At 33.7% G+C, this 14148-nt stretch overlaps 4 protein-coding genes and 1 non-coding gene across 9 annotated transcripts; 4 read left to right on the top strand and 1 right to left on the bottom strand.

Annotated features, from left to right (window-relative positions):
• LOC110626080 (probable DNA replication complex GINS protein PSF1) lies at nt 1-4117 on the top strand. 3 transcript variants are annotated; one of them, XM_021771821.2, is made up of 8 exons: nt 1-248; nt 344-432; nt 1571-1655; nt 1774-1841; nt 2830-2943; nt 3049-3220; nt 3628-3777; nt 3883-4117. In XM_021771821.2, the coding sequence occupies exons 3-8, from the start codon at nt 1581-1583 to the stop codon at nt 3907-3909; spliced, it is 606 nt and encodes a 201-aa protein (XP_021627513.1). In that variant the 5' UTR covers nt 1-248; nt 344-432; nt 1571-1580; the 3' UTR covers nt 3910-4117. The 3 variants fall into 3 exon arrangements, with proteins under 3 accessions (XP_021627513.1, XP_043818111.1, XP_043818112.1); XM_043962176.1 differs by having other exon boundaries at nt 1568-1655; XM_043962177.1 differs by lacking the exons at nt 1-248; nt 344-432 and adding an exon at nt 474-723.
• A 279-nt stretch (nt 4118-4396) lies between these two features.
• TRNAN-GUU lies at nt 4397-4470 on the top strand. Its single transcript has one exon. It is a non-coding gene; the product is annotated as a tRNA-Asn (tRNA).
• Nucleotides 4471-4520: 50 nt separating this feature from the next.
• Nucleotides 4521-5891, bottom strand: LOC110625977 (F-box only protein 6). The gene has a single exon (XM_021771687.2). It carries the CDS (start codon nt 5766-5768, stop codon nt 4641-4643), a length of 1128 nt encoding a protein of 375 aa, XP_021627379.1. The 5' UTR covers nt 5769-5891; the 3' UTR covers nt 4521-4640.
• A 1119-nt stretch (nt 5892-7010) lies between these two features.
• On the top strand, nt 7011-8718 carry LOC110626120. 3 transcript variants are annotated; one of them, XR_002489668.2, is made up of 4 exons: nt 7011-7191; nt 7637-7868; nt 8143-8485; nt 8535-8718. XR_002489668.2 is itself a non-coding variant. In XM_021771870.2 (3 exons), exons 1-3 carry the CDS (start codon nt 7100-7102, stop codon nt 8431-8433), a joined length of 615 nt encoding a protein of 204 aa, XP_021627562.1. In that variant the 5' UTR covers nt 7012-7099; the 3' UTR covers nt 8434-8718. The 3 variants fall into 3 exon arrangements, 2 of the variants coding, with proteins under 2 accessions (XP_021627562.1, XP_021627564.1); XM_021771870.2 differs by having other exon boundaries at nt 7012-7191; nt 8143-8718; XM_021771872.2 differs by lacking the exon at nt 7011-7191 and adding an exon at nt 7264-7345 and having other exon boundaries at nt 8143-8718.
• Nucleotides 8719-10368: 1650 nt separating this feature from the next.
• Nucleotides 10369-13684, top strand: LOC110626580 (aspartate racemase). The gene is made up of 2 exons (XM_021772577.2): nt 10369-12187; nt 13127-13684. Exons 1-2 carry the CDS (start codon nt 11477-11479, stop codon nt 13406-13408), a joined length of 993 nt encoding a protein of 330 aa, XP_021628269.2. The 5' UTR covers nt 10369-11476; the 3' UTR covers nt 13409-13684.
• Nucleotides 13685-14148: the final 464 nt, after the last annotated feature.

The raw sequence follows: 14148 nt of genomic DNA, 5'->3' as shown, positions 1-14148 counted from the left end.
TGGTCGGTTCGAGATCATCTAAACGATACCCCAATACTGCACTCCATCTTTACGATCTCTTACCGTGCCCAGCGGCTCCAGAAATATCCATTGTCGCCACCACGCCTCTAGATACTTCTATTGTTGCCGCCGACACATCCAGAACGCCGAAGCCAGTCAATTCCACTCATTGTCTACTCTTATAAGAAAAAGAAGCGTTAATTTCAGAGACCTCCAGGCATCTCTCTTCCTTCAAGCTACAACTTATTGTGAGCTCCTTACACCCCATTTTCCGTTCAACATTCTTTCATTTCCTGCTTTTTTTCACTTATGACTTTATTCCTGCTGTTTTGTCTCATTGAAGCATCTATTCCCTCTGTGAAATTCTCAAATTGCATCTAAACCCATCGCACAGACACTTCACTTCTCCTAGTCGAAGACCTTCTCAACAAGGTAAACCCATTTGCCTTTTCTTTTCATAGTGAATTGGATTGATAATTTTGGTGCGTGTTGTCGCTGGTGTTGTACGGGATTTAGAGATTAGGCTCTGCAGAAACCCTTTCCAAATCTTGCGCATAAGAGTAGCCAACGACGTCGTTTAGAGACGCATTAGTGAGATTTACCGCTAAAGAGAAGTTTTGAATGGTAGCAAGGGACGCATAGGGTTAGGGCCTTTGCAGCTCCATGTCTCTCAAATTTGCTTGCGCAGAAGGTCTACATTATCATCATAGGAGAGACAGAGAAGTGAGATTTTGGATTAAAACATCTGCCTTGCGTTTGATTCCAGTAAATGATTAGCGGTTTAATCATCGCAACCCTACTGTGTGAATGTCACGAGTCGTTTGAAGAATTATTTTAATTTTTTATTTTAAATTTTTGGCTTCAATTCTTCCTATTTTCTTTGATAACCAAGAAAGCGAAAGAAAATTTATAAAATATTAATCTAATTAAGATTTTTAATTTTAATTTGGAGGTTTTGGATGCTGCCATGAAATTATCTGAGTGTTTAAGTGATATGGGCGGAGGTATAAGAGGGTATATTACCTAAAAAGAAGTTGATGATACAATTGTAAAAAATACGAAGTTTCGGATTATTATGGATATTGTTGTTCCTAGTTATTTTGAAATTGTTATAATTAAAATATATCAAATTTAATTTTAAACCAAAATTTCAATATTCCAAACACGTTCACTTTTCTTCCCTTTCCTGCAGTTTCTCTCCTGCCAAACAGCAAAAATGTATTTCAATTCCAAATCTGAACACCTGGTTCTCCAGTCTTAAAAGTTTTCCTATAGTTCATATCTTTCCTGTTATTTTCTTTTTACTTCCAGATTGGAAGTAGCTTGGGACTCTTTTGGCGTGCTGTTGTTTTTGCCACTTGTATGATGTTGTATATAGGTGTGTATGTGTATTAGTAAATGAGTGAAGCTGCTGTCCAGTTTCATGTAGGTGTCTGTGAGTGTGTGTGGTTCAGTTGTAATGGAGGGGGAGAGACGCTTAGGTCCATAAGAAATCAAACTTTTTGTGCTTCATCCATGTAATGTTACCCACCTTCTTGTTTCTTTTCTTAGTTTCTTTTCTTTTTAGCAGGTTGAGGGAGATGTATGCGAAAAAGGGATATGAGCTGGTGAAAGAATTGGCTAGTAGTGAAAAAGGCCAGCTTCAGCCATTTAATGTAAGTTATTGCTTTCTTCCCCTATTAAATCACAGTTTCCTGAGAATAATGTTAGGGTAATCAATGTCTTAGTTCATGTGCTCCTCTGATCATGTTTGCTATACATGTGATATTGAAGGAGGATCTGGTTAATCAAGTGATAGATCAATGTTCTCAGCACTACCTTGAGCTTCAGGCTTTGATAAGGTAATTTCTGATTGACATATTGTTTGGAACACTGAAACACTTTTTTTTTTTAACTAGTCTCCATTGTATTATTTTAGAAATTGATAATTAAAATGTGCAGAAGTGATAAAATTCTGAAAAGTTCGGTGTTTCTACTGCTTTTACTGTTAAGCTAATGGATCTTCATGGTCATTTATGCTTTGTGGTCTCTTGCAATTCAGTGCATCATTTAAATTTGCTCCAACACAACTTTTATAGAAGCAAACATTATTGTAGGAGATGTTCAAATCAAATCATGATTATCCTGCCATCATACAAATAGTAAATAATCTGATCGTTAAATTTGGATCAGATTTAACTCATCCAAAAATTAGTTCAAGGGAGAATACTGCCTAAATTCAGAGCATATTACCCACTCCAAACTGACATGGGATTCAATACCCCTTGCGCCAATATGCCAAGTATGCAGGAATATATTTTTGATAGACTATTTTTTGGTAATTCTGATACCATGTTAAATTTGAGTAAGGTCTAACTTATCAATTACCATGTTAAATTTAAGTAAGGTCTAACTTACCCAAAATTAGCTCAATAGGGAGGAATGCGGGCACATTACTCTATACTAAACTGACGTGGGATTCAATACTGATTCACAGTGGAAAGGACATTGGTTTTGTTCAACACTGATTCACAGTGAAAAGGACATTGGTTTTGTTCACATTAAGAGATTTCGTGTCCATCTACCAGGAGACAATATTAATCATGCACTATGTATCAGATGGCATAAACCCAGAAGCACTTTTTTAGCCCCAGAAGTATGGCAGTAAGGGATCATCAAATTGAGCTTTTAGCATTGTCGTAAAGAATTTCATTACATTTGCAGTTGATTATGCATCTTTGAAGATGTCTTGGTAGCTCTGATGTGTGCTTGCACACTAACACATAGGTCGTTTTGTAATATATGGGATTACTATTGTGCTGTTCGATTTTTGACATGATATCAAAATAGGAAAATGCAGGGAGAAAACGTGGATGTGAGAGAAACTAGAAATGCAGACCACTACGGGGCACTTATTCACCACCTTGCTTTAATTCGCAATAAGCGCTGCTTAATGGCGTATGTGTGAGTATTTCTCAAATGACATTTCATGGGCAAACAGTTCCTTGTGGTCCTATTTTGAGGTTTACCATATCAGCAGCTCATTTTTATTTTTTATAAATACTGTAGGTACAACCGTGCAGAAATTATACGTAACTTGGCATGGAAAGTAGGACTTGAGCTTCTGGAGCTTCCAGAAGAAATTCAAGAGAAGATCAGTCACTCAGAGAAAAACTATTATGCGAAGCATTCTGCTGCTCTGCAATCATATATGGCAGATGTGGGCATTGATTTGAATGTGGTAAGTTCTCTCTTTCTTTCCTAGACATGCACAATTACTTAAAAATCTTTTTAAGTGTTAAAAGTTAATGATATATATCTCACAACTATGCCTGCTTTTTCTTTTAAAAATAAGTTTCTTGTCCCAGAAATAGAAAGATTTTTTGGTTTGAATTGAACAGCATTGTCAAGAAAAGTATTCAAGTCTGAAAACCAGTGTTAATCAAAATAAAGGATAATTTCTGAATATGTGGGTAAATATATATTGCTCAGAGCATATTTGAGCAGATTCTGCCTAGTGTTTTAAAATGTAATCTTAGTGGTTATATAAGCTGAATGCGGTGCATTATCAGAATTTGTTCAAAGCACAACTAAGCATCTTGGACTGATAATATAGATTTTGATAGCTGAAGTAATTGTGTGTGGTAGGATATGGTGCCACCCAAAGATCCCTACATTAAGGTGAGAGTCCTTGATGATATGGGTGAAGGGATACTACTAAGTGATAAGACGGCCAATCTTGCCCGCCACTCAATGCACTTTCTGAAACGAACTGATGCTGAGCAATACATTGCACGGGTAGATTTCAACACGTTCAACTTATTAAACCTTGAATTATCTAGTTGCATGGTATTCAGAACTCCAAACTTCTCATTTCTTGTTTCTACTTCTATTGGCCAACAGGGTTTGATGGAAGAGCTTACAGGCTGACCCTAAAGTAGCTGAGCCCCAGAAACAAATTGAAAGGACCACTTTATTGCAACAGGAGAATTTAAGTTCTTGAGTTATTCTGATTTTAGCTTGTAATTGTGTAGATCTCTTTTGAAAGTAAAAAAGTTTTTGGATAATTTGTGCTGTCATGTAATATTCAAATCTCGCATTAATATTATAATAAAATTTTATGCTCCAGATTATTTAAGTTGCACGTCTCTAACCAGATTTTGAAAAAAAATTTTATACTGCAGAATTCCTAACCTTAGAATAGAATCCCTGAACTTGATACGACGGAGATCTTGTAATTTAGCTTATCCGGATTCAAAATGCAAAAGAGACGAAATATTCTCAATACAAGATCAGCATGTCAAATAAATCTTGCTAGTTTGTGCTTCTCTGTCCAAACAATAAAATTGATAAAAGATGAGGTTTGCAATTATTGCCTAACCGTCAAGTTATTTATATGTGAAACACTTATCGAGCAGCTGGAGTAGCTCAGTTGGTTAGAGCGTGTGGCTGTTAACCACAAGGTCGAAGGTTCAACCCCTTCCTCTAGCGCACTCTTTCATTTTTCCACATATTATGTTAATCTTAAATAGAGTTCTAGCTTTAATAACAATAACCATTATTATTATTATTTTTTGCAACCAAATACATTTCAAGGCCAATGAAGCATTCCCCATGGAGTTCTTCACATATGTACTTAACACAACCACAAATTATACAATTCATTCAACAAAAATGGGGGAGGGAGCAATGTTTGGATGAATAATCACACCTCTAATTGACACACTTTGCACTTGTTTACCACTAATAAAACAACACCCTTCAATCCAAGACCATCCCCATCTACCTTTCTCACCATCTTCTCTCCACACTACCATCCCTGATCCAAGCTCTCTATACAAGCAAATTGCCCCATCACCACCAACACATTTAACACCATCCCAGCTTGCATTACCCTTCTTAAGTTTCATTCCCAATTCAATTGGTGCCTTCTCAATTAGACGCCAAATCTCTCCTTCATTTAGCTCCCACACACATGCATCACTTCTGCAATTACCACCCACAAGCGTCAGCCTCCCATTGCGCTGTGCCAATGCGGCAAACTCAAGCTTGTCAGCCATGGGTACTCTCAGTTCTTGCCATTTGTTGGACACAATCTCATACCCCATCACACTATAGGCTCTGGCTGAAGTCATCCAATATATGACTCCATCAATGTACACACTCTCATTAGGGGTCCAAACTGTTAGCCTTACTGAGAATTCCACTGGCATAGGCCCAACTATTTGCCACGTGTTAAGCTTCGAGTCGTACATATCCACTGTGGAATCATACGTGGCACCGCCACCTGGAGCATCCGACATCCCACCTGCCACGTAGACTCTGAAATGTGGGGATGGGCTATATTGGCTTGAGCTGAGAACTACAACACCAACTGCTGGATTAGTCCTAGCAATGTTCAACACTGGGAGATGTCTAAATTGCCTAGTGAAAGGATTACATATACTCAAAACAAGAACTGTAGAATTTGTAGCTCTTAGAAGAATAAGGCTTCCAATGGAGGCAATGATTCTGATTGGATTGGATAGAAGCTCAAGAGATAGCACATGCCATCTCTTGCTAACTGGATTGTGAACATAGTAAGACGGCTTACGGTTCCTTGTTGGAAAAGCCACAAACCACGGTGGTTGTTGGTGGTGGTGGTGGAGCATGGAAGGCCAACTGCTTAATGGGTATGCATCAGCACAAGTGCGCCAATGATGGCAGACAGATCTACTACGTGCCAAAGAGTCAGGGGAGAGGAAGAAGAAGACCTTAGCCAGGAGATCAAACGGAAGACTGCTCCACATTTTCAAGAATGAGAAAAATGGAGCAAAGCTTTTTCAAGGTTCAGCCATGGAAGTGTATATATACTAAAATGATAATTGATGTGGTCCAAAATGTAATTATTGGAGATGAAAATGTGAGGAATATAAAGCACAGGGATGAGTGACCCACATGAACTGGTTGATTGTGTATTTGCATGTGAGCCTCTCAATTTTTAAATATTATAAGTTTCTGAAATAATGAAAGGATGATTCTTGGTGGAAGCCAAGGGGCAAAAGCAATGACAAGATATTGAAAATGGACAAATTAACACCTATTGGCATCAATCCTTTTCTTCAAAGATTGCTTTACATTGAATTATGATTTGTTGATTCAAGTTGGTGATCTAGTGTAGGGTTCCTATGATAAGGTGCTGCCTAGATATTCTTTAAAGCATCAAGCTCAATTGTGACGTGGCATGAAGTGATCAATTTTCACCACTGCTACTGCGATAGTTGTTTCAAATAAAGAAAGGGAGAGGAAGAGAAAGAAAGCAGGAGAAAATTGGAATTTTTCCAATAAGTTTGAGAGAAATGAACATTTTCTGCAAGAAATTCAAATGTGATCTTCCCCTTTGTCTTTTCCTGAGTGGTCCAGTGTTTATTTTAAAACGAAATGTGGTCCTATGATAAGTTATTATACAGTTACTACTCTATCTATACAAAAAAAAAAAAATTAATTTTTTCACATAAATTAGAAAAATATAATGATTATTTTATTAATAAAATAAAAATAATAGAATAATTATTTTATTAATAAAATAAAAATTTAAAAACTATTATTTTAAATTAATAAATTAGTTTTTTTTCTTTAATTTGTCTATAGAAATATCTACCTGGAGCATACTAAAATTGTACTTTTAATATAACTTTTTAAAAATATTATTTTAAAAATTACTAAAAAGCAAAAAGTGTGAAACATATTATTTATATTATTTTAAAAGTAAACTAATAAAATTCAAAATATTTAAAGTTTGAGTTTCATCTGTCTAATTTAAAATTTCATAATTTTGAAAATAAATAAAATATTCACTATATGAATATTAAATTTGGAATAATTACTAGTATTTTTTGAAAAGATAAAAAATTTAAAAAATAATTAAATTACACATTATTCACAATTATATTACTAAAAATAATTTTATTCATATAGGAATTTCTCATGCAAAAAACATCTCATTCTCATATTCTAGAAAATATTTTTTTCCTCTTAAATTGAATTGGATTTCTCAAACAGTAACAAGAAGACAGCCTGTTGTCTCTGGAAAATTTGGGCCTCAGTAATTCAATATAATAATAAATCCATTGGCGAGATAATGGCTTCTTCAAGGAGATGGGCAGCCACCGTTTCATTCTTCGCCTCTTGGTTCTTTTTCTTTATTATAATCTTTCAAGTCTCTCTCTTCAGGTAAATCTTTTTTCTTTCTTTTCATTTTCAGTCATTATCACTCCTTTTCTCTCCCTTTTTATTTCTGAAAATTTTTCTCTTGTTTTAATGATATGGATTTATAAAAAATCGTCGGAACCCTCTTCCCCACAATTCTTTTTCCCCCAATTTTGAAGTATATACAGTAATTTCAGTTAGAAACAATATTCCTTATAAGAAAAAGTCCTATTTCTTCTTCTAACCCTAGATATTAATTATTTATCTTTGATTTTGACTGTTATTATTACTAATTTTTTTTCCTTTTTTGGTTCTTAATGATATCTTTTGCTATTCTTGCAAATGGGTCTGATTTACTTTTCTATTTGGTAGACTACAATGTTAAATAAATGCTAATTTCACCCGCAAAAGGAGATTTGAGAAGAAGATTGCTTATTAACAGATGCAAGATTCTTGGTTTTTTTTACAGGGTACCATGTAGAATTGGAATGTGTACATCACCGGTAGAAGTTACATCCTCCCAGTTGATTGCAACAGAGCTCTGCCCTGCAATTTTTGTTCAGGCTCTTCTTTACCCTGGAGCCATTGCTAAAGCTTTCAACAAGAACAAAACCATCCCAAGTTTTGGTAATTTGTTGAAGCTATATAACCTTACCAATATGAAGAAACACTCTGCTGCAATTGATCTCCATCACCTTGAGGTTCGTCATATCATTTGCCTTGTTTTGTTCTTGTCCCGTTGTTTGATATCACTAATTTTGAAAATAAAAGAATTGAAATATTCTTGCAAAATTATGCAAGAATTCTACCTCTTTTAAAATGAAAGCTTTTCAAATTAAAAAAAAATTGAATTCTTTCCTTTCAAATAAAGGAATCTTTAGAAAAAAAGATGAATTGAATTGAATTGAATTTTTGTGAAATTTTTGATTCCAAACAGAGGGTATATGTGATTTACCTAGTATTTTTCTGTGGCAGATTATTGCAGGATGCTACTTGACTGTGGGAGGAGCTCTACTAGGACTTATAAACACAGGGAGAATGAGCCTCTTTGGAATACTTCTTATTATATGGGGTCTTGTAAGAGAAGGGATTCTAAGAAAATCCGCTAATATGAATCCTATGAAAACTTTTCAATTCTACCCAGCAATGTCTATTGCTGTAGTCTTTGCTGCCTTGTCCATAAGAAAAGATGTCAGGAAACTAATCCGGAGTTCCAGAGCTCGTCAAGTTGGGAAATGTATGAGATCCAAAGCTAAGTATATGTGACTTGAGGATGTTAGAACCTGTACATGTTCATGTAGCATTTTCAGGAGATACTTGCTGATTTTCAGAACTTGCAAGGAAAGAGTTAGAAGAATCTTCTCTGATCAAGTAGTTGTAGTATTCTATACATGAAGGCTCATAGCTGGAAAGAGGCAGAAATTGTTTTTCTCCTTGTAATTTGGTTTCTGTACATGGGCTTTTGCACCTGTTGTTTTACAGATTTGCTAACCAAATCCCCATTTAACTTGCTTGTTTTTGGAGGATTCTATTTATTTATTTTTTTAAAAAGCGCGTAAGAGTCTATTGCACTAATAATTAAAAAAAAAAAAATACATTGTGTGGGATTTCATACTTCAATTAATTTAAATTATAAAATTAATTTTTTATTTAATTAATTATTATATTATATTTTATTAATTTAATTTATTTAATTAAATATTAAATTTATATAAATATTATTATAAAAATTATATTAATATTAATTATTTTAAGTTATTTATAATATAATATTATATTTATTAATTATATAATTTAATTAATTATATATTAAATTTTTATAAATATTATTATAAAAATTATATTAAAATTTATATTAATATTAATTATTTTAAGTTATTTGTACTATAATATTATATTTATCAGTTTATTTTATTAATCATACAATTTAATTAATTATATATTAAATTTATATAAATATAATTATATTATTATAAATATTAATTATTTTAATTTATTTAAAATATAACCTTATATCTTTCATATTTATCATTCTATTTTATTATTTTTATTATTATAAAAGCCCTAAAAATTATACAATTAACACTTGAGCTTTTTTACTGTTTCAAAGTTTTTAAAATCTGTTACTGTTTTAAAAATTAAATATTTACAAATTAATTATAATAAAAATAATAAAATAAAATGATAAATATAAAAAATATAATATTATATAGTAAATAAATTAAAATAATTAATATTTATAATAATATTAATATAATTTTTATAATTATATTTATATAAATTTAATGTATAATTAATAAAATAAATTGATAAATATGATAAATATAATATAATATTATAAATAACTTAAAATAATTAATATTAATATTAATTTAGTATTATTTTTATAATTATATTTATATAAATTTAATATATAATTAAATAAAATAAATTAATAAAATAAAATAATTAATTAATTAAATTTATAATTTAAATTAATTGAAATGAGAAATTGCCGTTTAAATTTGCGATAACCTTTTTAAATGTTTAAAGTCCGGTAACATTTAAAATTTTTTTTATTATATATTTTTTTTTAAAATAGGGATTGGGGAGTCGAACCTTAGACCTTTCAAGGTTACAGGATGCATTTTCCATCAGCCTAGTATTGTGATAAAAAAATATTTTTTTAAATTAAGATTTAAAATTTTTTATTTTTTTAATTTAAAAAGGTAAAAAGCCCCAAATTTAAATTCTCTGACCCAATGGTAAAAAAATTATATAAAGCTCCTTTTTATGTAGGGATGAAATGAAAATCAGGGTAAATTTTCAAGAAATGTGTGCTAATCTTATTTTGTCTAACAAAGGGGACCCTACAGAGGCAACCCAGTTGTTTTGGCAACATCAGTATATACAGCCACAAGGCCTGTGAACAAATAATAGAATTTTGTCTCTCCATCGTTTCTACTTTGAAATTTGAATGAGAGGTCCCCCATCATTTGATTGCTGACTTGAAAACGAAGTCCTTGTGTTCATTGCATTTAGATAGTGTTGTCATGTCTAGACTCTGTATGAAATACAACTTTTTTTAAAAAAAATCCATTGATAGTTACATCAGAATGAATTTAATAACTATTATATAGATATTTATATAAAATTAATTAATTAATATATATAAAATAAATATATAAATTTACAGAAGGCATCACACAACAAGATATACTTGAAAGGTCCATGACATTCAGAAATATGCCTGTTACAAACAGACAAAGTTTGAGCATCTGACGATGAAATTCCTTAATGCACTGTCACTATCTTGCATAAAGGTAACTGCAAAAAGAGAAAAATAAATAAAGGTATTGAATTTATTGCTACTATTCAAAGTTCTAACCAATTGTCGACTGGATTAGGCTACACAGTATACTTGCAGGGGGAAAATTTGTTTTTTTTTTTTAAGCTTAGAGAAAAGGGTATGGTCCTTTTAACCTGCCATAGCTAATTGATGCAAGGTTGAACCAGAAATTCATTCCATGCCAGATCAAGCGTACCCAAGTGCTCAATTTTCCGAACTAGTTGCCAGTTCTGGACAAGGTAGTCGACTGACAGGAACATGTGTTTTTCATTTCAGTGTTTTTGTCTTCTGCTTCAGTGGTTTCTTGTTTTTAACCAGAGGTAGTTTACAGTATAACATGGTGTAGTGTGAACTCTCTGATAGATTCTTTCCACTTGCCAATTGCCATGACTTTTGGGTCCATCTTTATTTGGTTGGTGATCACAAAATAAAAAAAAAAAAAAATAAACTTGGGAGTTTCTGGTGTCTTTGCTATCTTTCAGCAGTCCCACTTGCCTTTTGTTCATTTTGATCTTCAAGTTCGGTTCTCATTGTTTGTGGCTTCAATTGTAGAAACGTGGAGAAAATTTTTTGGGTTTTTGGAGTTGGGTTTCGCCATCGTTTCTCAAATATCGAGGCAGTGTCCATAGATTTGCTCCGCTGGAACTTAACCCAGTGAAGGGCTTTGCTGTTCTGTTCTGGAAGTGGGTTACTGCTAATATGCACTTAATTTGGAAACCCAATTAAATATTTGGGGATTTAAGGGCTGAGGATTGGTAATTTGTGATCATTACCTCTTTAGGACTCCTCGGGAAGGAAAAAATCGAGAGAGAAGTTTGCTTGGAGAGACGTGATTTCTGGAGGAAGAATAGAATTTTCGTCAGAATTCATTGGTTTTAGAAGTAGGTTTTAATTGCCACACTTTCCAGAAGCTGCTACGGCAGAATTTAGAGTCGTCTTGTGATTCCTGCGCATTGAAATTGCTTGGTTTTGGTTTATGGGATGTTTGATGGGAGCTTGACAATGTCTTTCTATGCATTGAATTACCCATCTCATGCGTTCAGTCATGTAAATTCTCATAAAACATACAAGGGAAGGTTGAATCCAGTTCTAGCAATACCACCATCATCAACTGTCTTGCACACAGATGAGAGTGGCAAGTTTCATGAATCTAAGAAGAATTCTGATTTGATAAGCAGTGGTTCTTCTGATTCGTTGCTTAGTCAAGCAAATACTGTGGGTATATTGGGAGGAATATCAGCAAATTCTACTGTGAATTTCCTGAAAAAAGTAGTCCAGTGGAGTACAAAAGATGGTCAAGATTCTCTTCCATTTGTTCTTTGTTCTGATCCAGTATTAAATGAGAAGCTTTTGTTACATGAAAGAGATTCTTTTCACTCTCTTGGCAGGCGAAATGAACATTCTGGATTGGATCATACTTCAATTGTGGAGAATCTACAGAGGAAGAGGGAGTTTCTTGAGAAATCTGGGGCTCGCTGCATTGTAATGCCTTGTCATATTGCACATGCTTGGCATGATGATATTTCAAAGGGATGTTCTGTTCATTTGCTTCACATGGGTGAGTGTGTTGCTAAGGAGCTTAAGGAAGCTAAGCTGAAGCCACTAGAAGCTGGGAGTCCTTTGCGGATTGGGGTGCTGGCAACCCATGCTACTTTGACTGCAGGGTTCTATCAAGAGAAACTGCAGAGCGAGGTAAAATCTCATTTTGTGCTCATTTTTGCTTCTGCTTATGATTATGCCATCATGGAAATCCAACAAGAGATGATCTAAATGATGTACCATTTCAACTTGCAATTTCTAAGAAGAAAAAATAACTGAAGAATAAAATAGTTTAGAAGAGGGTAAAACTTTTTTGCCGTGAGTGTTGAATGCCTTTGATTTTAGTATGTGAATATGAAATTGAGAGGGAATTTGAATTACACATTCCTCAAACCAAGGTCGAGGTGCCTACTGTTTTGCTTGTTATCTTCATGGTCATCCTAAATTCACTTAATTAGAGAGAAATTGATTTTAGTATCAGTGAACTTGATCATGAACATCTTGTTACCCTCTTACCAAAATTCTATCAAGTAGTTTCACCTTCTTAAGATCAACTCTAATCGCTGATGGATAAAATCATAATGCTGATTCTGTTGGAATTTCTACCTTTATAAAAATACTGTCAAGGTAATAGAATTGTGCTGGTGCCAACTGCCATGCATAATCTCATATGTCCTGTGCTTAGTGCTAGATGGAGCTTGTACTGACTCTGCATAATCAAGCAACATGAAGTTCAGATGGTATAATGGAAGAATTAGGTTGCACTGCTCATTGCAGAACTTTGATCCTATTTTACACTGCTTAAGTGATTCCTTAAAATGTGGAAAAATGCAGCACACAGTGTCCTATTTCAATTTTTTTTTTTTGTTATAAAGGTGGATAAATTTGTTGAAATGTAATCCTATTGCTGCATGCCTGTATCAAATTGCCTCCTATTAAATCTCCTTTGAGCTTCTTGGAGCTATATATTCTGAAAAGATTTTGTACCTTGTGAGGAATCATTCTTTATCATTGCATATCTGTTTTTCTTCGTTTTATGGAGTCTTTGATTTTAGGTTATGCTGGTGTTTATTTAAAATTTTCTATATGCAGGGTTTTGAGGTTGTGCTACCAGATAGAGCAACTATGGAACACGCTTTAATTCCTGCAATTCAAGCTTTAGACAGAAGGGACATGGAAGGGGCAAGGAATCTGCTGAGAATAGCAGTCCAGGTTCTTCTAGTGAGGGCAGTAAATACTGTTATCCTTGCCTCTGACGATATGTGTGATCTTTTGCCAGATGATGATCCTCTTCTCAAGAAATGTATTGATCCAGTCGATGCGTTGGCCCGTTCAACTATCATGTGGGCACAAGCTGCTGGGAAAGGTACATAGTTGATACAGAGAATGCATCTATTCTGTTAGTCATGCTTTTCCATTGTGTACAAAAATGCAGTCATTATTTGGTAACTTCGATTTGTCATTATTGTCATGCTTGGGGAATGCCTTCGCTGAAAGTTGGCCCCTATAGTTCTGTATTACTTTTCAAATGAACATTGCTATTATCGGATAGAACTGTACTTGAAAACTTACTGGAAAAAAAATCCTTAATGGGTCCTATAGAAAATCAAAAAAGGAAATGCTTGTTCTGTGCTTGTTGATGAAGCCAAACCAAGGAAGCATCATCTAAATTATTGCTGCAATTCTTCTGTGTGATATGGTAATCTTGTTGCATCAGTTATATTGCCCATCTCTGGAGTATGCATAGGTCATTAATTTGTCAATTATGATTCCCCCATAACATGGTATTAGGCAATTAACAAGACAACTATGGAGATAGGCTCATTATTAGAAGTCCTTTTCTACATGAAGTTGTTGCTCCCAGTCCTGGAATCTATGTCTGTTGGCTTGAAGCACTAGATGTTACTCGTAAAAAATATGTACCAGCAACTGAAACTGGGATTTCAGAAATAAGATAGGCGTTCATGGGTATTTGAGAAATGTATTATGCAGAAGTGTGGAATCAACATTTGGCGTGAAGCTGATGAGGAACCTGGAGGAGATGGGTATATTAATGAATCACCTAATGTTTAAAGTTCAAGCTTAAAGGTAAGGCTTGAGGACAACCATCCGTT

Source organism: Manihot esculenta, chromosome 11 (genome assembly GCF_001659605.2).
Source record: "Manihot esculenta cultivar AM560-2 chromosome 11, M.esculenta_v8, whole genome shotgun sequence".
In the NCBI taxonomy this organism is placed as follows: Eukaryota; Viridiplantae; Streptophyta; class Magnoliopsida; order Malpighiales; family Euphorbiaceae; genus Manihot; species Manihot esculenta.
Note: the sequence above shows the minus strand (reverse complement) of the source record. Positions and strands in the feature narration are given on the sequence as shown.